Raw genomic sequence first — 24101 nt, forward strand, 5'->3', positions numbered from 1 at the left:
GGCGCTGTATCCAACTCTTCCAGCTACCCTGGTGACTGTGGCTCGCTGGGTAATAATGGAGTTAGGGCTAGCTGTATATTATCAGCTGGCCCTAAGCCCGAAATTCATGGTGTCAAGCCAATATTAGACATGGCCACCATGAATTTCTAGTAAAGATAAAAAAAAAAAAACACAACACAGAAAAATATTTTTATTAGAAATAAAACACAACACAATTAGTGACTCCATCTTTATTGAAATAAAGAACCCCCCTCCGCAGTAATCCTGGGTCAAGGGTCCCGCGCCGTCTAATCCGGATCCAATATCATCGGATCGGTTTGCTGGAAGGCAAAGCGATCAGATGATGTGTCAGGTTAAAAGACGTGAATCACATCACACATCAGCTGATTGTATAAAAGCCGATTATACAATCAGCTGAAGCATCAGTGCAAAAAAAAAAAGAATAAATACTCACGTCTGTGCTGATTACCGGCAGCTCCTGGAGCGATTGGATGAGAGTCTGATCCTGTCCCATCGCTGCAGGAGCTGCCAGTAATCAGCTGATTAAGTCCCCTGACGGCAGGATCAGCTGATAGCCGGCCGGGCGCGAAAAAGCCGGCGACACCGCGAGAATTACGATCAGCTGATGCGTCAGGTGACTGCATCAGGTGATCCACCGCCAGGTCCTGCAAGCTTCGTACGTGCCCCGAGGAGACTACACACAGCCAAAGCGGCGGTACCGGGACAGGAGCTGGGAGCGGGCATGGCACCGGGACCCTGCAGACAGGTGAGTATATATGACATTTTTTTTTTTCTACTGTTCACTTTTGTTTTTGCCGCTGCCTCCACCTCCCGCCCAGACATGGCGCCGCACGGAGCTGACATGGCACCGGGCGGGTTGTGGACGCAGCGGTGACGGTACCGGGAGGATTCATGCTTCTGTGTTTACCAACAGAAGGAATCCTCTTCCTGTACACGTCACTTTACTGCCCACCCATTGCGTTTATAGCTGCGTTTTTAGTCATAGAAACGCAGCTATATGCGTTTTTCATTTCGTTGTTGAACATCTCATTGAACTCAATGGGTGAAAAACGCAGTGAAAAACGCAGAAATAATTGACATGCTGCGTTTGTGGTCACCACAAAAACGCAGCTACAAAAAAACGCTGTGTGCGGACAGCACTTATGAAAACCCATAGCCATTGCTGGGGAAGCAATGTCACTGCGTTTTCAGCACAAAAACGCCGCTAAAAACGCAGCAAAAAGCGTCTAGTGCGCACAAGGCGTGAGTGCGCATCCTATCTTTAGTACTTTGCCGATGATCTGTACACCACAAAATAAAAAATCCTTCTGTTCTTGAAAATGGACAAAAATGTTAATTAAAGGTAAATTGTAAAGTTTCTTGTTTTTACAAGCACTTTGCCAATTTAACCATTTGTTAAGATGAAACAACGTCTGTACCTTTACTTTTTAAATGGAATCTGTTAGTTGGATCAACCATCCTAACCCGACTATATGGCTATGTAGATCATAGAATGTTGAATAAAATGATACCTTAATATCTGCGATCCAACATCTAATTCCAGAGAAATCCACATTTTCTTAACATGTAAATTAACTGTTAAGCTGTATGGGCTGTGCATAGATCGATCTCTCTGAGAATCTGCCTCCACAGAATATTATTAATGAAAGGGGAGTTCCCAGTGTAAGACATGTAATGACTGACAGACTGTTCACCTGACCACACTGTAGAGCTGTGTAATTATAATAATGAGAAGAGAGCTGCAGCTGGAAATGTGTTTGTAATGAGACCAGGTTTAGCTCTGCTGTACTGTGTTATTTATAATCACACACAGCTCTGCAGTGCGATCAGGAGAGCAGACTGTCAGTCATTACAGGTCTCATAATGCTAACACCCCTTTCATTTAGGTAACCTATGCAGACAAATTCTCACGGAGATCAATGTCCAGTCCATTGATCTTAACAACTCATTTAACTATTAACCCCTTAACGACCGCGGGCCGTAAAATTACGTCCTTGCGGTCATAATGTTACTGCCCGCGGTCTGCCGACAGCATCATGCTGCGATCGGCACACATCTCCGTTGATTTTCACAGCTGAGATGTGTGCCTGCCAGGCACGAGCAGAATCGTTATCTGCTCGTGCCGTTTAACCCCTTATATGGCGCTGTCAATATGTGACAGCGCCATTATAAGCGCGATCGCGGTAAACATTTACTTACCGCCCCGATACCGGAAGTCACGTGACACGATCACGTGACTTCCGATAGTTGTCATGGTAGCACAGGGTCATGTGATGACTCCTGTACTACACCTGACTTGCTTTCACTTTCGCTGTGCCAGCGGCACAGCAAAAGAGAAAGAGAGCGTATATGCTGTTTACAGCCTTGTAGCTGTGATCAGCAGATACTGCAGAGCGATCGGAATGCTGATCGCAATAGCCCCCTAGGGGGACTAGTAAAATAAAAAAAAAAGTAAAAAAAAATTAAAAAAAACAAACAAAAAAACCTAAAAGTTCAAATCACCCCCATTCGCCCCATTGAAAATTAAAGGGTTAAAAAAATATACACACATTTGGTATCGCCGCTTTCAGAAACGCCCGATCTATCAAAATATAAAATCAATTAATCTGATCAGTATACTGCGTAGCGGCAAAAAATTCCAAACGCCAAAACGATGTTTTTTTGTCGCCACAACTTTTGCGCAAAATGCAATAACAGGCGATCAAAACGTAGCATCTGCGCAAAAATGGTACCGTTAAAAACGTCAGCTCGAGTCGCAAAAAATAAGCCGTCACTGAGCCATAGATCCCGAAAAATGCGAACGCTACGGGTCACAGAATATGGCGTAAAACATGCGCCACTTTTTTCGGACAAACTTCCGATTTTTTTTTAACCCCTTATATAAAAGTAAACCTATACATGTTTGGTGTCTACGAACTCGCACTGACCTGAGGCATCACACCCACACATCAGTTTTACCATGTAGTGAACACAGTGAATAAAATATCTCAAAAACCATAGTGCTATCGCACTTTTTTTGCAATTTTTCTGCATTTGGAGTTTTTTTGCCGTTTTCTAGTACACTATATGGTAAAACTGATGGTTTCATTTAAAAGTACAGCTCGTTCCGCAAAAAATGAGCCCTCACATGACCATATTGACTGAAAAATAAAAAAGTTACGTCTCTCTGAAAAAGAATGGTGAAAAAAAACCCCCGGAAAGCGAAAAATCGGCTGGTCGTGAAGGGGTTAAGATAAATGTGGATTTCTCCGGAATAGTACATCGGAACACAGATATCAAGGTATTATTTTATTCCGCTCCCTACATAATGTCCATATACACGGCTTATCAGGGTTGATTCTACTGACATATTTCCTTTTAAATGGAATGTATGCACATAATTAGAAAGTTAGACACTTTGCCTCTGCGTCTATTGACAGCAATTAGACACATACTTTACAGCAGCAACATGTTCCAAATACTACAAGAGTCTGGTGCTCAATCATTGACTTCTGTCATCTGTGCAGAGGTCATTGTGCAGTGAGGGGGAGAAGGTGAGCTGTGATCCTGACTTATTGTGAACAGAGGGTTCATTATTGTTAGACAGGAATACTATGACCGGTTGCACACATTTTAGAAAAGATTTTATTTATATAAAATATTCTTGAATTCATGCAGTTTATACTTTGTCTCTTAGAAAATTAGTGATCCGCTGACACTTCTGTTCTGTGTAGATTACTTCTTGTCCTGTGATAATCATAGGCGGCATTACTTTGACAGGTTGCACACTTTTTATAACATGTCTTACCTGTCATGGCAATCCTGGTGGTGCTTATAATGATATGACTGCTGAGAAGTAGTCTGTGCAGAACAGGAATGTTCAGTCTATTACTAAGGTTTTGAGGAGAAAGTGAAAACTGCGAGATTTAAGGATTTATATTTAAGTTACATAATGGAAAAAAATGTCTGCTTCAAGACTATGAAAATATGTGTTTGTGTTCAAACAGCTGGATTTTATGGGTTAGAAATGGTTTACATGAAAAAAAACCTGTGTGTGTTATGGTTGGTAGTCATGTGGGCGGTTCATCTGTGGGGACTAGTCAGTCTCCTTGCTCTGGCAGAACAACTACTCTGTGAATGACGTCCTGGCTGGTTCGGAGAGTCTGTTTTTGCTGCGCTAAGAGTGTTGCTAAAGGGAACCTGTCATCAGAAATTTAGCTTTAAACCTAAAGGTTTCTTCCCCCTCTGCAGCTCGTGGGCTGCATTCTAGCAAGTTTCCTGTACTTTTTGTGTCCCCTTTGAAACCAAATTAAACACTTTATAAAGTTGTACCTTTTTGTCTGTAATTCTTGTAAATTCTCCATGGGGGCGGGCTCTCTGGCGTCCATTGCTGTCCCTTCTGCAGATTGACGCCGTCCCCCATTGCTCCATTTCATATCCCAGGACGCCGCCCACTGCGGCCGAGGTCCCGTGCACGTGAGGACCGCTGGTGACGTGGTCGCAGGCACGAGAATATGGGCGGCGCTGTGATTGCATCGCAAGTGCCCGCCCATAATCACGTGACCACGATTTCCCCTCTGCCTCCAGCGTTCTGCGCAAGCGCTGGAAGATGACCCGACGTCACCTTCTTCCCATCCTGCCCTGCAGCAGGAAATAGATGGGAGGAGCGGAGCAGCACAGCACAGGATACAAAAAAAAAAAAAAAAAAGTTTTTAGTGCTTTTCACTTTTCAGAAGACAGTGTGTGTCTTTGTTTGATTTTACATGTTTTTTTACTGTGTAGGTCGCTCAGATCCTCTCCGCGTCTCCTCGTATCCTGTGCTGTGCTGCTCCACTCCTCCCATCTATTTCCTGCTGCAGGGCAGGATGGGAAGGAGGTGACGTCTGGTCATCTTCCAGCGCTTGCGCAGAACCCTGGAGGCAGAGAGGAGATCGCGGTACGTGATTATGGGCGGGCACTTGCGATGCAATCACAGCGCCGCCCATATTCTCGTGCCTGCGACCACGTCACCAGCGTTCCTCGCATGCACGGGACCTCGGACGCAGTGGGCGGCGTCCTGAGATATGAAATGGAGCAATGGGGGACGGCGTCAATCTGCAGGAGGGACATCAACGGACGCCAGACAGCCTGCCCCCATGGATAATTTACAAGAATTGCAGGTAAAAAGGTACAACTTTATAAAGTGTTTAATTTAGTTTCAAAGGGGGCACAAAAAGTACAGGAACCTGCTAGAATGCAGCCCACGAGCTGCAGAGGGGGAAACCTTTAGGTTTAAAGCAAAATTTCTGATGACAGGTTCCCTTTAATCAAGGCATAGCAGATGTGGAAACAGCGAGGAGACTTGACTTTCCCCATACTCTAGCACCGCCCACTTGACTTTTGAGAATTGAGTGCAGCAGTTCTAGAACTTCAATTTCTCCATCATGGTAAAGGCAATGATTTAATCAGGGGAATGTTTACAAGGATATTTATGAACCCTATAGAAACCTGGATGTTTAATTACCAAGAGTTCGATTGTTCGTTTCCTTTCATCTTAACATCACAATTAAAACATTAGGCGATTGTCTGGAGACGCATACTCTAAAGGTGTAGGGTTGGGGTTGTAGCTCTTGTGGTGCACACTTATTCTTTGAGCTATTTTGGTAAATTCTCCTTTGTGTTCTTTCCTCTGTTGCGCTACACAGTTTCTATTCAGCTCTCAGGAGCCGTGTATGACTGGAGAGATGGCTGAGTAATCGGAAGGAAGGTCTCTAAGGATTTCTCCTCTTAAACATCCAACACTTTTATATCTTGCAGAAAAAAGCAGAGGAAGCGCATAAGATTTTAGAAGGTCTTGGCCCAAAAGTAGAGCTGGTAAGTTACTGTCTGGTATTTTTGTTGGGTTTACTATTAATACTATGATCTATAACAAATTACTTCATTCTCACAAGCCCGTGTTCCCATAATACGCACAATGTACAAGAACCAGAAGGTTTTGAACTATGGAAGCACTGGTATTTCTATCCCTAAATAACATGGATACATTCTTTGTCGGTGCCCTGGGGCGTGTCGGTGCCCTGGGGCGCGTCGGTGCCCTGGGGCGTCGCAGACGAAATAACTTGACACGCCCCCAATGCTTTTTGAGCCTGATTTGCATATGAATTGTTACATTCCTGATGACTAGCACAGCCAATCTCTACATGTTTAGTCAAATACTTACACAGTCATACCACGACCCTTATGACAACATTGCATTGTCCACTACTTTAAAGGGAACCTGTCAGGTGCCATATGCACCCAAAACCACGAGCAGTTCTAGGTGCATATTACTAATCCCTGCCTAACTGTCCCAGCAATTAGTAGCATACATAAAGAGATCTTTACAAAAAGTATTTCTAAATATCCTTTATGATATGCTAATGAGGCCAGGGACTAGTTGCAAGGGCGTGATTTCCAACGACTAGTCCACCCTCTTAGCATGATAGCACTCCCACAGGAATGTGCTAACAATCTATTCAATGCCCATTGCCCAGTGTCATTAGCGGTGACGCACATACCTGTGTCCGTTGTCATTGCTTCAAACGCCGAGTTTAGGCTCAGTGTGCATGATCAGAAGTTACCGCACTTCCGGTCATTCGCACTATGAAGCCGAGTGTATGCGTTCCGACTTCAGAGAGGTCTAGTGAAGATAAACGGAAGTGTCAGGCTTCTGATCATGCGCACCGACCCTAAATCCGGCGTTTTAAAGCAGTGACAACGGACAGGTATGCGCATCACCCCTGATGACGCTGGGCAATTGAGTAGCATGTTAGCATGTCCCTGGAGGCCCCCCTGCGACTAGTCCCTGCTCTCAGTAGCATATCATAAAAGATCTTTAGATATACTTTTTCTAAAGATCTCTTTGTCTATGCTACTAGATACAGGAACAGTTAGGCAGGGATTAGCAATATGCACCCAGAACTGCTCGTGGTCATTGGTGCATATTGCAATTGACAGGTTCCCTTTAAAAGATTAACTTAATGGTGTAAGGAAGAACCCTTTACTCAAACCCAATATGTGAATTTCTTGCACATTTGAGCTAGATGGACCCAGGTCTTTTTTCAACCTATGTAACTAGGTAATTTGGTACTGTGTCCTCAAACGCCGTCAAATAAGATAAAAATGGTCTGGGACCTCACATCTTATCTAAACGGGAAGAAACAGCTGCAGCCATTCAGCACCTTTTTAAGTTTAACTTTTAAAGTAGTGGACAATCCCCTTAATGTTTGTGCTATTTTTTTTTTGTAGTGCTCATTTCCCTTTCACTAGTAGACTTTACTGATCTATATGGGGCAAAAGCTCCAGATTATTGTGATCTGAACAGGTAAGGCTAAGTTCACACTTGCGTTGTTTTGCATCTGTCACAATCAGTTGTGTGACTGATGCAACGTATGCGTTGCAGATAGTGGCACAACTGATGTGACTGATTCTGCAAAAAAAATCCGTTTTTCTTTCTTTTTTTTTTTTTTTGGTCTGTTATACCGGCGGCCGGCTTTTCTGAACGATCAGCTGATCTTTCAGAAAAGCCGGCTGCTGGCCAATCAGCTGATCGTTCAGGAACGCCGGCCGATCAGCTGATCGCTCACAAAAGCCGGCCGCCGGGCGATCAGCTGATTGCTCAGAAAAGCCGGGCGATCAGCTGATTGCTCAGAAAAGCCGGCCGCCAGGTGATCAGCTGATCATTCCTGCTGCTGGAACTGAATTTACAGTCCTTCATGTTTTGTTACTGTGCTCATGTTCACAGTAAAAAAAAACTATCCGCCGCACACAAAAAAAACGTTAGTGTGCGTTCCTACCGCCTGACGGTCAGTCAGTAAACGACTGATCCGTCACGCGGCGGATGCAACACAGGGCCATCAGTCACAATCCGTCGCTAATAGACGTCTATGGAGAAAAATCGGATTCCTGCAAAATATTTTGCTGCTTTCACACTTGCGTTGTTTTGCATCAGTCATAATCATGGATTATGACTGATGCAAAACAACGCAAGTGTGAAAGCAGCCCAAGAATCCTTCCTCCCCCAGAAAAAAGAAATATAAATGATACAATTCTTGCTTGGGGAGATGGCTGACATAGATGGAGATGCCGAGCCAAAAGAGAATGGGAACCTTGTTTTTAATGATCTTTGGGATCTGCTTCTTGTTAAAACAGATGGGTCGCTGTAGGGCTTTGTTCACACAACCCTATTTTCGGGTTGAGTGCTATCAGTGTAAAAATCTGGCAGAATTCGAAACAACGTTATTCAAAACAGCTGTTGAGATCACTTTTCTTTTTTTTTTTTTTTTTTTTTTTTAACACAAATCATTTTTCCTTGTGAAGAAAAAAATCGTGGCATGCACTATTCTTAATATTTCAGATGAGACTCGCCTATTTAAGTCTGTTGATGGACAAAAAAAAATCAGATCCCATATAAATCAAGCATGTAGCATCCGATTTTTACAGATGCGTTGCAGTTATTCCCATAGGATACTTTATATTTTTATTTTTTTTACATTTTTATAACTCCCGTGTTCACAGTAGAGTGGCACTTAAAGTAGCCCATGGGCTTCATTGGAGCGTGGCCGGGGGGAAACTGGACACAGACAATACACCTCCCACTGAGGACAGCTTGTCGTTTCCCCTCGGCAGTCTGACACATGAGCGAATACGTGCTGCAATGACCGCAGTGTTGTCCGGATTGATACCAGTGTTGAGTACTGCTGGATCCCCGCTACAAGGACAACTTGTCAACCTTACTTCTGTCACTGGAGTGTGATGGGAAAATGCGGGAATACCAGCGCACAGGCAGACGCACTACTGATGGCATTCCCACCTGACAGCGGGGACTCTATGGAAACACAAGACGGAGGAGGATGTCACCAATGCAGCTGGGGCATCAGCACTACCTCGGAAGGGAGGGTTAACCGGGCCAAAATGTGGAAAACCTTCCTCAGCACACCAGAAAATCCAGCACCACCATCTGATACAGTCCGTGTTGGCAGGAGGCAGTGTTTCACCAACATGCTGGACCACACGTCTCCATGTAATGAGCATTATGTCTGCTCCATTTAACTTCTGGGTCTCCAAATTGGACACATGGCCTGAGCTTGCCCTTTACACCGTGGAGGTGCTGATCTGCCCTGCAACAAGTGTACTGTTGGAACGTGTGTTTAGCACGGCAGGGGGAGTGACCACCGACTGACGCATCCGCCTGTCTAAGGCCAACGTGGGCAAGATCACATTCATTAAAATGAATCAGGCGTGGATCCCACAGGATTTGTCTGTACCTTTTGGCTGACTAGAAAAGTATAGCAGCCGCACCCAGCCATTCTTATACGCCTCGCCGTTTGTTCTGTTTGCCATTCCCAATGTCTTAGGGCCTCCCAAAGTAAAAAAAAAAAAAAATGTTGGGTACATTTTCCTCTGTCTCACCATGTCCACCTCCTCCTCAACCTTCTCCTCCACTTGGACCCCCACCTCCTGTTTCAAAATTATTATTTTTTTTTATTTTTGTATTCTGTTATTTTCAGTCGTTTTGCTATGCACACTTGTTTGCAGGGCAGCTGTCCTGCTCTTACCCCATTTTGCTTACTTTTGCAGACCCTTACCCCCATTTACTTAGTATCAGTATAAACGTTTGGGGCCCCATTGACTTCTGCAGGTTTTGGTGTCAAGTTTGAGGACCAAACTGAACTTTTAAAGTCATGTGCAATATTCACCCAGAACCACGAGCAGTTCTGGGTGTATATTGCTAATCCCTGCCTAACTGTCCCTGTATCTAGTAGCATAGATAAAGGGATCTTTAGAAAAAGTATTTCTAAAGATCCTTGATGATATGCTAATGAGCACGGGGACTAGTCCCAAGGGTGTTACATTCCCTGACTAGTCCATCCTCTTAGTATGTTAGCACGCCCACAGGGTCGTACTAACATGCTATTCAATGTAGTGTCACCAGCGGTGACGCGTGTACCTGTGTTCGCTGTGACCGCGCTTCTGAATGCTGGGCACTTCCAGTCATGCGAAGGAGACCTCTCTGAAGCCAGGACACGTACACCCAGCTTCACATTGCGCATGACCGGAAGTGATGCTGCATTGCATAGCATGTTAATACGCCCCTCTGTGGTGGCTGTAGCTGCTTCTCTTTTCTGCGGCTGTGATATTAGGTGATATTGATCTTGTTGCTTCTCACAACTGCTTTTCCAGGTTTGTGTTGGCTGGAAATGCTGTATATACATCACAAAGAAGACGCTGGGGGCATATACATCACAGGAAGAGCTGTTGGTATATACATCACAGGGGGCATATACATCACCGGAGCGTACAGACATAATGGGTATATACATCACTGGAGGGCAGAGACATAGTTTGGGGGCACAAACATCGCTGGTGGTATATACAGCACTGGGGGGGGTACACGCAGCCCTGGGGAGGCTGCAGGGGCACACACGCAGCCCTGGGGAGGCTGCAGGGGCACACACGCAGCCCTGGGGAGGCTGCAGGGTCACACACAGGCTTGGGGAGGCTGAAGGCTCACACACAGGCCTGGGGAGGCTGAAGGCTCACACACAGGCCTGGGGAGGCTGAAGGCTCACACACAGGCCTGGGGAGGCTGAAGGCTCACACACCGGCCTGAGGAGGCTGAAGGCTCACACACCGGCCTGGGGAGGCTGAAGGCTCACACACCGGCCTGGGGAGGCTGAAGGCTCACACACCGGCCTGGGGAGGCTGAAGGCTCACACACCGGCCTGGGGAGGCTGAAGGCTCACACACCGGCCTGGGGAGGCTGAAGGCTCACACACCGGCCTGGGGAGGCTGAAGGCTCACACACCGGCCTGGGGAGGCTGAAGGCTCACACATCGGCCTGTTGAGGCTGAAGGCTCCCACACAGGCCTGGGGAGGCTGAAGGCTCCCACACAGGCCTGGGGAAGCTGAAGGCTCCCACACAGGCCTGGGGAGGCTGAAGGCTCCCACACAGGCCTGGAGAGGCTGAAGGGTCACACACAGACCTGGGGAGGCTGAAGGCTCACACACAGGCCTGGGGAGGTTGAAGGGTCACACACAGGCCTGGGGAGGTTGAAGGGTCACACACAGGCCTGGGGGAGGCTGGGAGCACAAACATACCTGGTGAAGCTGGATGGTCACACACAGGCCTGGGGGACGCTGTGGCAGCAGCTCCTCTTGTGTGGCACCAGAGCGCATTGCAGGCTTACCCCGCCCACAAAGTAAGTCTTCACAGGGGCATTGGGCAGCACGAGGATGTAATCATCCAGTGTTTTAATGGTTGAGCCTAGAATGTATGGGATCTTTCCAGTTTTGTGCATCGCAGCGTTCAGCATTGAACACACTAAATACAGGGTTTAACCCCTTCACGACTGCGGGCAGTAAAATTACGTCCTATTTTAACGTGACTTAACGACCAGGGACGTAATTTTACTGCCTAAACTTCATTTGATTGCCGTGGCCATAGCAACGGCTTTCAAATGATGTCCCCTGCTGTTTCTTACAGCAGGGGACCTTTGCTTGACCCCAGGGGGGGTGGCATCGCAACCCCCCATCGACGATCGTTGTGATTGGCTGTTCAAATCTGAACAGCCAACCACAACATTCGCACTGATTTCGGCAAAAATAATGCCCGAATTAGTGCGATACTATGAGATCCTGCTATGATCTATTGTAGCAGCTACAGCAGATCATAGGTGGATCTCAAACATGCCGCCCCCAGCCCCTGCAGCACTGATTGGAGCGATCGTGCTATGACGCGCAATCGCTCCAATCAGTGTGCAGTGGGGCGGTCTGATCTGCAGGTGGCCGCCCTCCCCAGGCCTGTGCTGGTCTGGGGAGCCTCCCCCAACATGTCTGCAGCGTGGAGTGTCTGGTACTTGTGGTACCACGCCACCGCTGCCGCCGCAGACGCCGCCTCTGATGTCACCGCTTCTGCGCCTGCTCCACGTGAGTATTCCACTCCCGTTATGGCCCCTGCGCGCTCCCGTTATGGCCCCTGCGCGCTCCCGTTATGGCCCCTGCGCGCTCCCGTTATGGCCCCTGCGCGCTCTCGTTATGGCACCTGCGCGCTCCCGTTATGGCCCCTGCGCGCTCCCGTTATGGCCCCTGCCCGTGCCCCCCCAGATCTGCCCCCCCCACGCCCCGATCTGCCCCCCGATATCCCGATCTGCTCCCCCTGCGAACAAGCAAACAATTACTTTCCACCACATATGAGGTATCGTCGTACTCAGGAAAAAAATGCACTATAAATTTCATGGTGCATTTTTTACTGATACCCTTGTGAAAAAAAAGCTACCTAGTTGAAGCAACAGTTTAGTGATAACAATTTTATTTTTTTCTTTTCACGGCTCAACGTTATAAACTTCTGTGAAGCCCCCAGGTGTTCAAAGTGCTCACCAAACATCTAGAAAAATTATTTGAGGGCTCTAGTTTCCAAAATGCGGTCACTTTTGGGGGAGCTCCATTGTTTAGGTACCTCATGGGGTCTTCAAACCCGACATGGCGTCCGCTAATGAGTGCAGCTTATTTTGCACTCAAAAATTCAAATAGCGCTCTTTGCCTTCTGAGTCCTCCCGTGTGCCCAAACATTTGATTTCCACCACATATGAGGTATCTGCGTACTCAGGAGAAAATGGACAATACATTTTATGGTGCATTTTTTCCTGATACCCTTGTGAAAAAAAAAGCTACCTAGTTGAAGCAACAGTTTTGTGGTAAAAAAATATTTTTTTTTCTTTTCACGGCTCAACGTTATAAACTTCTGTGAAGCCCCCAGAGGTTCAAAGTGCTCACCAAACATCTAGAAAAATTATTTGAGGGCTCTAGTTTCCAAAATGGGGTCACTTGTGGGGTAGCTCAATTGTTTAGGCACCTCAGGCGGTCTTCAAACCCGACATGGCGTCTGCTAATGAGTGCAGCTAATTTTCTGTTCAAAAATTCAAATGGCGCTCCTTCCCTTTTGAACTCTGCCGTACGCCCAAACAATTGATTTTTACCACATATGGGGTATCAGCGTACTCAGGAGAAAATGCACAATAAATTGTAGAGTGCACTTTCTCTTTTCTCCCTTGTGAAAATGCTACATTTTATGGCTAAATTAACATTTTTGTGTTAAAAAGTAAAATTTTCATTTTTTTTTTCCACATTGCTTTGGTTGCTGTGAAGCTCCTAAAGGGTTAATAAACTTCTTGGATGTGGTTTTGAGCAGAGTGAGGGGTGCAGATTTTAGATTTGGGGTCACTTTTGGGTATTTTCTGTCACCTCGGTCTCTCAAAGTCACCTCAAATGTGATGTGGTCCCTAAAAAAAATTCTTTTGTAAATTTTGTTGGAAAAATGAGAAATTGCTGATGAACTTTGACCCCTTCTAACTTTCTAACGGAAAAAAAATTTGTTTCGAAAATTGCGCTGATGTAAAGTAGACATGTGGTAAATGTTGTTTAGTAACTATTTTGTGTGACATATTTCTCAGATTTATAGGCATACATTTTCAAAATTTGAAAATTGCGAAATTTTCAAAATTTTTGCAAAATTTCCTAAATTTTCACAAATAAACGCAAAAAAATTTCGGCCTAAATTTACCACTGACATGAAGTACAATATGTCACGAAAAAACAATCTCAGAATCGCCAGGATCCGTTGAAGCGTTCCAGAGTTATAACCTGTCAAAGTGACACTGGTCAAAATTGCAAAAAATGGCCCGGTCATTAGGGTGTTTTAATGGCCGGGGGTGAAGGGGTTAAAGGGCCGACAGCCAGCAAGACGCGGCTGCCGCCGGAGCACTGCAGTCAGTCCTTGGGAATCTGCCCGGGGGCCGCAGAAAAGGTTCCCCACCCCTGTTCTAAGTGCATATTGCACCTGACAGGTTCACTTTAACTAAAGTCTGGACGAACCCAGTGAGCTCGAGCATCCATGGCTCATCCTTACCAGTGACCAGTATGAGAGCGCGTGAGCGGTAACACCAAATACAATACAGCTGCTCCCCATGTATATATAGATAGATATTGACAGATATATATATATATATATATATATATATATATATATATATATATATATATATGATCATGTAAACTTGGCCTACAGACAATAGAATACCAACTTTGTTTAGAGGCCACACATGTCCATTCTCAATATGTTTTTGTGTCGGCCTTATTTTAAATATGTCTAAACCGGGTGGTAATTTTCTGTGTTTTACAGGTAAAAATTGTACTTTTAACATTTTTTCCGCTCTATTATTATGCAAATCAAAGAAAATTGGGCACAAGATTGAGTACTTTTCTAATCTGATTGGCGAAAGCTTCCCAGTTTAGACTTTTAGAGCCCTTGCGAGGTGCATAGTAATTATGTCTGGTTTCGTCAGGGCTTTTACGTTGTTGGCTTTGTGACTTGTAAATTGGGGTAGAGCGTCCTGTTGTGCACCTTTTTCTGTGCCGCTAACATGCAAGTATAATAATATAGGCAGACTGGCCTGCCGGGAAAGGATTGGGGTCTTCTCTGGACATTCATTCCAGGGTCTCACAATCTCTGTACAAATCTGTGATGAAATGTGGCCTTGTTTTATAACCAAGTTGTTTTGTTGTTTCTCTAGCCGCTGTATAACCAGCCCTCAGACACAAAGGTTTACCATGAAAACATCAAGACGTAAGTATACAACGGGAATCGCATTCAAATTATGCTGCAATAATTGCATCCTCGCACCTTACAAGGAGAAAAATAGATCAGAGGCCCTTTAATGGCAGTTAATAAAATATATAAAACTAGGCTGGATAGACAGATTTTAAGAAGTCAGCTTTTTGCTTGTTTGGTGAAATGTGTGCTGCCAGTCTGCAGCCTAATGACTGCAATGCAGATACTGGACACTGCAGCATAATTATACAGGCTAAGGCTGCTTTCACACTACGTCTTTTTAACATGCGTCCTGAACGGTTTTTTTGCTGCAAAAGCGGATCCTGCTTTTCCAGCAAAAAACGCATGCAAACGCATGTGTTACTTTGCAGGATCCTGTCACTGGATGTTTAGGGGCGGGCATTGGAGTCATGTGATCGGGAGTGATGGGAACTAAACGTGCCAGACTGGGAGCCGGCTTCTTACAACTGCGGAGGTTCGTAACCAAGGTAAACATCGGGTATACTTGCTTGGATACCCGATATTTACTTTGGTTACGAGCGTCTGCAGCTGCTAGGAGCCGAGCTCCCTGCACACGTAACCAACGTAAACATCGGGTAACTAAGATAAGTGGTTACCCGATATTTACCTTGGTTACGAGTGTCCGCAGCTCTCAGGTGGAGGAGAGGGAGGGGGAGAGACAGAGAGGTAGGAGAGAGAGAGACTGATCACGGGGCTGGTTTCTGTGCATGCTCAGTAGAGCAAGCAGGATCCTGTCTATCAGCATGCCAGCGGTCACATGCGTTTGCGTGCAGTATAGTCAGGATCCAGCAATTTGCAGTATTTGGACGCAGCTCAAAAACGCTACAAGTAGCGTTTTTGAAAGATGTTAAAAAACTGCAAGTCGCTGGATCCTCACTATTACGCACGCAAACGCAGGTGAACGCATGTTAACGCGAGTCCATTGCAAATGCATTGAAATGAAAACGCATTTGCACTGGATCCGTTTTTGCATTAAAAAAACGTTCAGGACGCATGTTAAAAAGACGTAGTGTGAAAGCAGCCTAAGGGGCAGGTTTTCATGAAGCGAGTCCATCAGAGAGCAGGAGGAGGACCTTCATTTTTCTCATTCCTGTTGAATCCTTTTTGACCAAAAATCTTATTAATCCTTCTTGCACGATATCTATCATGTTCATTCTAAGCCTTATTTTCTTTTTTTTGCCTTTTATGATCACTTCTTGGTAACCAGCAGCTGTATTCATATTAAAGGGGTTATCCTGCCAACATCTTTATCACTTATGCCTTAACCACACGGCGAGAAAATCTGTGCGAGTGGAGTGCGATAAAACATCGCATTCCACACGGACCAATGTTAGCCTGTGTGTCAGCGCACATGAGCGATTATTTTCTCAGCCCTAATCGGACCGAGAAAACAATCGCAGCATGCTGCGACTGTAATGCGAGACTTTTCTCTCGCACCCATTTAAGTCTATGGGGCTAGAGAAAAATCACACCGCACTTGCAGTACACTGGTGTACCACGCGTGCAGAGCGAGATTCGCTATAGCCGGCAACGGAGGAGAGAGGGAGAGAAATCCTTCCCGCCCCTCTGCAGCGCCTTCCCGACCCTCCGCAACACCTGCCCGCAGCTGAAGTCCGCTCGCACGGTCGAACCTCAGTCGCATGGATACTAGCATGACACTGCTCCTGCTGTGCTGCCAGCGCAAGCCAAGTGTCATGCGAGCATCGCACTAGTGCCCCGTGTGGCCCCCGGCCTTATTTACAGTGTGGGTGATAATATTTGGAGGGGCATCCCCACCAATCACAAGAACAGAGGTCTTATGTTGTCTGTGTGTGGTCAGTAATATACACTAGAGTGAAGCAAAAAGATTTATGGCAGCCGGGCTGGTCTTCCCTCCTGTGCCCTTCTAGCATTTTCTCGGACCCAGCTTCAGAGCAGTGCTTGCAATCTAAATAGTAAACAGCTTGTAAGCACTGCGCTCCTAACCTACAACACTGGCGATCGCTGAAAGAGGAAGCCGGCCGGTAACCTGGGCAAATAAATTTCCCACTTTTCTTAAGGATAGTGATTTTTTTTTTCTTTTTTTCAGCAAATAATTGCACGGCCACTCTTTACAAGCTTGAAGCAATTTAACCCGTTTATTTGTTGACACCTTTTAAAGAGAGAGTCCACTACTTGGACACCCTCTTCTTATTGGTTATATTCCTGTTTAGAAAATAAAAGCATGTACTTGTCTCCAGGGTCGGCGATGTGCCGGTATTGTTGGCACTGGGTGTCCTGGGGCTCACATGACATTGTTATCTGAGCCCTGCAGCCTTTGGACGTAACTCAAATCTGGACGGATTGAGAGCTGCTACTGCTCTCTAACTTCTTTCAGATTGCAGGTTCATCCAAAGGAACCGAGAGTGAAATGGCCACTGATTTGGTTGCAGGGCTCACGTGACATAACGTCATGCTAGCCCCAGGAGACCCAATAGTAGTGATACTGGAACGTTCCCAGCATTGGGACAAGTACAGATTTACAGCCATTAAGGTGGTCAGAAAAAAATTGAGAGGAGAGAGGGAAGGGAGTATTTTTGTACTTTTTATATAGAAAAAGTTTAATAAAAAAAAAATATCTGATTGAAAAAAAAGAAAAACATTTGATTATTATATACAGTCAGCCGGCACCTAATATGTCTGTTTTGTTCCAGGAATCAGGTGATGAGGAAAAAGCTCATTCTATTTTTCAAGAGAAGAAACCATGCTAGAAAGCAACGGGTATGTATTATTACTGCTGTGGATAGGTTCTTGCCTTAGACCAAAAAGCAAATACATGTATGCTAGGTACTTGCTGCTCTGCTTACAGTGCGGCAAGTACCAGTACAGACCAAAAATTTGGACACACCTTCTCATCTCTAGAACAACTATTAAGAGGAGACTTTGTGCAGCAGGCCTTCATGGTAAAATAGCTGCTAGGAAACCACTACTAAGGACAGGCAACAAGCAGAAGACACTTGTTTGGGCTAAAGAACACAAGGAATGGACATTAGACCAGTGGAAATCTGTGCTTTGGTCTGATGAGTCCAAATTTGAGATATTTGGATCCAACCACCATGTCTTTGTAGAAAAGGTGAACGGATGGACTCTACTTTGCTGGTTCCCACCGTGAAGCATGGAGGAGGAGGTGTGATGGTGTGGGGGTGCTTTGCTGGGGACACTGTTGTGGATTTATTCAAAATTGAAGGCATACAGAACCAGCATGGCTACCACAGCATTTTGCAGCGGCGTGCTACTCCATCCGGTTTGCGTTTAGTTGGACCATCATTTATTTTTCAACAGCACAATGACCCCAAACACACCTCCAGGCTGTGTAAGGGCTATTTGACTAAGAAGGAGAGTGATTGGGTGCTACGCCAGGTGACCTGGTCTCCACAGTCACCAGACCTGAACCCAACCGAGTTGATTTGGGGTGAGCTGGACCGCAGAGTAAAGGGAAAAGGGCCAACAAGTGCTAAGCATCTCTGGGAACTCCTTCAAGACTGTTGGAAAACCATTTCTGGTGACTACCTCTTGAAGCTCATCAAGAGAATACCAAGAGTGTGCAAAGCAGTAATCAAAGCAAAAGGCGGCTACTTTGAAGAACCTAGAATATAAGACATATTTTCAGTTGTTTCACACTTTAAATATTTCATTCCACATGTGTTAATTCATAGTTTTGATGCCTTCAATGTGAATCTACAATTTTCAGAGTCCTGAAAATAAAGAAAACTCTTTGATTGAGAAGGTGTGTCCAAACCTTTAGTCTGTACTGTGTAATATATATAATATATGTGTGTGCGTGTGTATATATATATATATATATAATTTTTTTTTATATTTATTAAATTTCTTCATCGTTCCTTATGGGAGACCCAGACCATGGGTGTATAGCTTCTGCCTCCGGAGGACACACAAAGTACTACACTAAAAGTGTAGCTCCTCCCTCCGAGCATATACACCCCCTGGATGACAAATCCAACCAGTTCAATGCTTTGTGTTCAGGCACACACACATGCATTCTCTGAATTTTGATTTTTGATTTCAAAGATTTGGAAGAAAAGCGGGTCCAATCTGGACTCCCGGCATGTCCCTTCTCACCCCACTGTGTCGGCGGTGCTGTTAAGGTTGATTTTACAAGGCTGGAGCCTTCACATGCCGCGCTCCTTCACCATCCCCTGAGGCTCTGGCTTGAAGTGGGAGCCATCACGGTTCTCACTGCTTTGCAGGAGACCGGTCTCCATCCGCAGCCCTTTCAGGATCCTGCCGGACGGAGCGCTCACCCCCCAGGGACCTGGCACCTGCGTCTCACAAGCTAAGTACTGAGACGTTATTACCACAGAAAGTGGTCTTTCCAGGGGTCCCTTGTACTTTATATATTGGGGAGAGTGTGTTATATGACTGTGTTAACATTTCCGGCCGGTTCTCCAGTTTTCACTGGAGAACCGCGCCGATGGTGCCTGCACGCTGGCCGCATGTTTAAATCTAGGCCCCGGCTTCGCCTGAGGCCTAGTTTCGATTTCACTGCCCCTGCATGTCAGTCATGCAGAGGGACAGTGCGGCTCCGCCCAGCGGCTGTTCAGCACAGGGAACGGACACTCCTCACTGAGGAAAGATTCCCTCCCCTGTATACCTCATTTGCCCTCCGGATCCCGCTCTCAGAGTAGGCCCCGCCCCCTCTCCTCGCTCCGGCGCCATTTTATCAGCGTTCTCAATGTCTGCATAACCACATTGTGACAAATGGGGGCCTGGGCTGGGGGATCTGGAGGGCACAGAGATGTCTCTATGTTAAACGGTCTGGCAAGCCACAACCTCCGGTTGTGCAGCTGCTCATATACTCTGTTTATATACTCTGCTGGGGGTCATTCTGGACAGAGCCCCCACTTCTGCAGCATGTCTCACATCAGAGCAAGGCTGCAAGGCTGTTCTTAATATGCACTGCATGTAGACTTGGAAGCTCATCAGTGGTCCCTCCGGCTGCTCCGGCTCCGGTGGCTGAACCCCCGGTTTGGTTAGAATCCCTCTCTCCAGGGGACAGCTGTCCCGGACACTGCTGAGCATGCATCAGCCCCCTTCTCAGGGCGCTTCTGCTGCTACGGCTCGCTCAGCAAAGCTCACAGAGTATTCTTCATCTGGTCTCAGACCCCGTCCTCCTAAAATGGAGACACAGGGTCCCCTTTCCTTCCTCGTCCCGCGGCTCTGATTCACGAGCTGAGTCACAGGACGAGGAGGATGCCTTTAATAGGGGCTCGGACGCTACTTCATGTACCCCATTGATCTGTCCATAGGTGACGCAGATGCTAATGATTTGATTGCGTCCATTATATTTGTACTGGACCTCAATCCGCCTGTATCAGGGGAGCATCCCCCTCTGGCAGAAAGGCATCAGTATACCTTAAGAGAACAAGGAGTGTGTTCCTTAACCACTCCAGTTTTTCAGCCCACTGTGACCAAGCCCAGAGCCTGTCCTGACAGACGCTTCCCAACAGGGACTCTATGCCCGAAATGGTTGCCTTAACTTCCAGGCTTCAGTCTTTTCATCCTATGCCATGTCTGCCATGCTGGAGACTGTCACCGCACTGCGGTGGCCTCGGCTACTTCCCTCGCTATCCGCAGGCTCCTGTGGCTTCGAGAGTGGAAGGCAGATGCTTCTTAAGAAGTTCCTTGCTGGGCTCCCTTTTGCTGGGACCAGTCTATTCGGTGAACAACTGGATGAAATTATTAAGGAAGCTTTTGGCAGGAAGAGTACTTCCATGCCACAAACCCAGGAAACCTGTCCAGGGCAGGAACCAGTCGAGGTTTCGTTCCTTTCGTTCCTCTAACTGGTCGTCCTCTAAGCCCTCGGCCTCGTCCACTAACTCAGCCAAGGTCCGTAAACCAGCTGGCGCATGAAGCCGCGTCCCCAGAAGTCCGCAGGAGCTGCTGCCACCAAGGCAGCCTCCTCTTGACTATCTGGCCGCGCCAGCAACGTCCTTGGTCGGTGGCAGGCTCTCCCACTTGGGCGACGTGTGTTTTCAACACGTCTTCGATCAGTGGGTGTGGGATACCATCTCGCACGGCTACAGAATAGAATTCTATCCAGCCGCCAAACAGATTTTTTCTGTCAACTCCCCCCTGCTCCAAGGCCGCCGCCTTCTCACAGGCCGTGGCATTCTTGCAGGCCAATGGAGTAATTGTACCAGTTCCCGACTGGGAACGGTTCTGAGATTTCTACTCAAATCTCTTCCTAGTCCCCGAAAAGGACGGTGCCTTCCGACCTGGATCTCAAGCTTCTCAACAAGCATGTTCAGGTGCGGCATTTTCGCATGGAGTCTCTGCGATCAGTCAATGACCCAAGGAGATTTCTTAGCATCCATCGACATCAGAGATGTCTATCTGCATGTGCCAATCGCAGTTTCACTCCAGCGTTGGCTACGTTTTGTAATCGGAGAGGAACATTTCCAATTCGTGGCTCTCCCCTTCGAGTTAGCCACGGCCCCTCGTGTATTCACAAAGGTCATGGCAGCAGTGGTTGCGGTTCTGCACCTCCAGGGGTTGGCAGTGATTCCTTATCTGGACGACCTTCTAGTCAAGGCTTCATCCAGTGCAGACTGTCAGCGGAGTGTCTCGCTCACTCTCAGCGGAGTGTCTCGCTCACTCTCGCCACGCTTGTTCAATTCGGGTGGCTTGTCAATCTGCCCAAGTCCACTCTGACCCCGACCCAGGAACTTGCGTACCTAGGGATGCAATTCGAGACTCTGCTGGCACTTGTGAAGCTGCCCTTAGTCAAACAGCAGTTCCTTCATCTGGCGGTTCGCTCTCTGCTGAGGCTCCGCCGTCATTCCATCAGGCACCTCATGCAGGTGCTGGGTCAGATGGTGGCGTCAATGGAAGCGGTTCCCTTTGCCAGTTCCATCTGCGTCCCCTGCAGCTGGACATTCTCCGCTGTTGGGACAAGCGGACCTCTTCCTTGCACAGGCTGGTGGCTCTGTCGCCACAGACCAGGAGCTCTCTTCAGTGGTGGCTTCGGCCCCTCTCTCTGTCCCAGGGACGCTCCTTTCTGGCCCCGTCCTGGGTGATTCTCACCACGGATGCCAGTCTATCCGGCTGGGGAGCAGTGTTTCTCCACCACCGAGCACAGGGCACTTGGACTCCGTCCGAATCAGCCCTCTCGATCAATGTGCTGAAAATCAGAGCTGTGCTCCTAGCTCTCGTAGCTTTTCACCACCTGTCGGCGAGCAAGCACATTCGAGTCCAGTCAGACAATGCGACAGCAGTTGCCTACATCAATCACCAGGGCTGGACTCGCAGCCGCCTAGCCCTGTTGGAAATTCAACGCATCCTTCAGTGGACGGAGGACTCCAAGTCCACCATATCCGCAGTCCACATCCCAGGCGTAGAAAACTGGGAGGCAGACTATCTCAGCCGTCAAACCGTGGACAGCGGCGAGTGGGCCCTGCATCCGGCAGTGTTCCGGTCAATCTGCCGCAAGTGGGGCACTCCGGAAGTGGATCTAATGGCATCCCGGCACAACAACAAGGTCCCGGTTTACGTGGCTCGCTCCTACGATCCTCAGGCCTTGGTGGCGGACGCGCTGGTTCAGGATTGGTCCCAGTTCCGTCTGGCCTACGTGTTTCCCCCTCTAGCTCTCTTGCCCAGAGTCCTGCGCAAGATCAGAATGGAGGGCCGTCGGGTCATACTCATCGCCCCAGACTGGCCCAGGCGAGCTTGGTTCCCAGACCTGCTCCGTCTGTCCGTAGAGGTGCCGTGGCATCTCCCGGACCGCCCAGACCTTCTCTCACAAGGTCCGTTTTTTCTGCCAGAATTCTGCGGCTCTCAGATTGACGGCGTGGCTCTTGAGTCCTGGATACTTACGGCTTCAGGCATTCCTTCCGAGGTCATCTCCACTATGACTCAGGCTCGGAAGTCTTCCTCGGCCAGGATTTACCACAGGACTTGGAGAATTTTCCTGTCCTGGTGTCGCTCTTCCGGCCATGCTCCTTGGCCGTTTTCCTTGCCGACCATCCTGTCCTTTCTACAGTCCGGTCTGCAGCTAGGACTATCCCTCAATTCCCTCAAGGGACAGGTCTCGGCTCTGTCAGTGTTGTTCCAGCGGCGTATCGCCCGACTGGCCCAGGTGCGCACCTTCATGCAGGGCGCATCTCACATTCCGCCTTACCGGCGGCCTCTGGATCCCTGGGACCTTAATCTGGTCCTCACGGCCTTACAGAAAACCCCCCTTTGAGCCTCTTAGGGAGGTTTCGTTGTTTCGTCTTTCACAGAAAGTGGTCTTTTTGGTGGCCATAACTTCTCTCTGGAGAGTCTCTGATTTGACTGTGCTCTCTTCGGAGTCACCCTTTTTGGTTTTTCCACCAAGACAAGGTGGTTCTCCGTCCGACTCTGGGCTTTCTCCCTAAGGTGGTCTCTCCTTTCCACCTTAACCAGGACATTTCATTGTCTTCCCTTTGTTCGGCCCCTGTGCATCGCTTTGAGAAAGCGTTGCATGCTTTAGATTTGGTGCGGACGCTCTGGATCTATGTGTCACGCACCGCTGTTCTTAGGCGGTGCACCTCTCTTTTTGTGCTGACCACAGGTCAGCGCAAGGGTCTCTCGGCTTCTAAACCGACCCTAGCTCGTTGGATTAGGTCGGCCATATCCGATGCCTACCATTGTTCTCAGGTGCCTCCCCCGCCGGGGATTAAGGCGCACTCGACCAGAGCTGTCGGTGCCTCTTGGGCTTTCAGGCACCAGGCTACGGCTCAGCAGGTCTGTCAGGCTGCCACTTGGTCTAGTCTGCACACCTTTTCGAAGCACTACCAAGTGCATGCTCATGCTTCGGCAGATGCGAGCTTGGGCAGACGCATCCTTCGGGCGGCTGTCGCCCATTTGTGAAGTTAGGTTTTGCCTACTTCTCAGTTTCTGTTTATTTCCCACCCATGGACTGCTTTGAGACGTCCCATGGTCTGGGTCTCCCATAAGGAATGATGAAGAAAAAGAGAATTTTGTTTACTTACCGTAAATTCTTTTTCTTTGTCGCTCCATTGGGAGACCCAGACAATTGGGTGTATAGCTATTGCCTCTGGAGGCCACACAAAGTATTACACTTAAAAGTGTAAGGCCCCTCCCCTTCTGGCTATACACCCCCAGTGGGATCACTGGCTCACCAGTTTTGTGCTTTGTGCGAAGGAGGCAACACATCCACGCATAGCTCCACTTTTTAGTCAGCAGCAGCTGCTGACTATGTCGGATGGAAGAAAAGAGGACACATATAGTGTCCCCAGCATGCTCCCTTCTCACCCCACTGTATGTCGGAGGTGTTTGTAAGGTTGAGGTACCCATTGCGGGTACGGCGGCAGGAGCCCACATGCTGATTCCTTCCCCATCCCTTTTTACAGGGCTCTGGGTGAAGTGGGATTTACCGGTCTCCAGGCACTGAGACCGTGCTCCATCTACAGCCCCTGGAGAAGATGCTGGATGG

At 47.6% G+C, this 24101-nt stretch overlaps 1 protein-coding gene across 10 annotated transcripts in view; it reads left to right on the forward strand.

Annotated features, from left to right (window-relative positions):
* Positions 1 to 24101, forward strand: part of NCOR1 (nuclear receptor corepressor 1) — a 320571-nt gene that overhangs the window by 101958 nt on the left and 194512 nt on the right. For all 10 annotated transcript variants that reach the window (XM_075335195.1, XM_075335194.1, XM_075335193.1 and 7 more), the window contains exons 7-9: positions 5797 to 5853; positions 14589 to 14641; positions 17320 to 17386. In XM_075335195.1, coding sequence (XP_075191310.1) covers positions 5797 to 5853; positions 14589 to 14641; positions 17320 to 17386 — 177 coding nt within the window. The remainder of the gene's footprint in view (positions 1 to 5796; positions 5854 to 14588; positions 14642 to 17319; positions 17387 to 24101) is intronic.

Source organism: Anomaloglossus baeobatrachus, chromosome 2, assembly GCF_048569485.1.
Source record: "Anomaloglossus baeobatrachus isolate aAnoBae1 chromosome 2, aAnoBae1.hap1, whole genome shotgun sequence".
Classification (NCBI taxonomy): Eukaryota; Metazoa; Chordata; class Amphibia; order Anura; family Aromobatidae; genus Anomaloglossus; species Anomaloglossus baeobatrachus.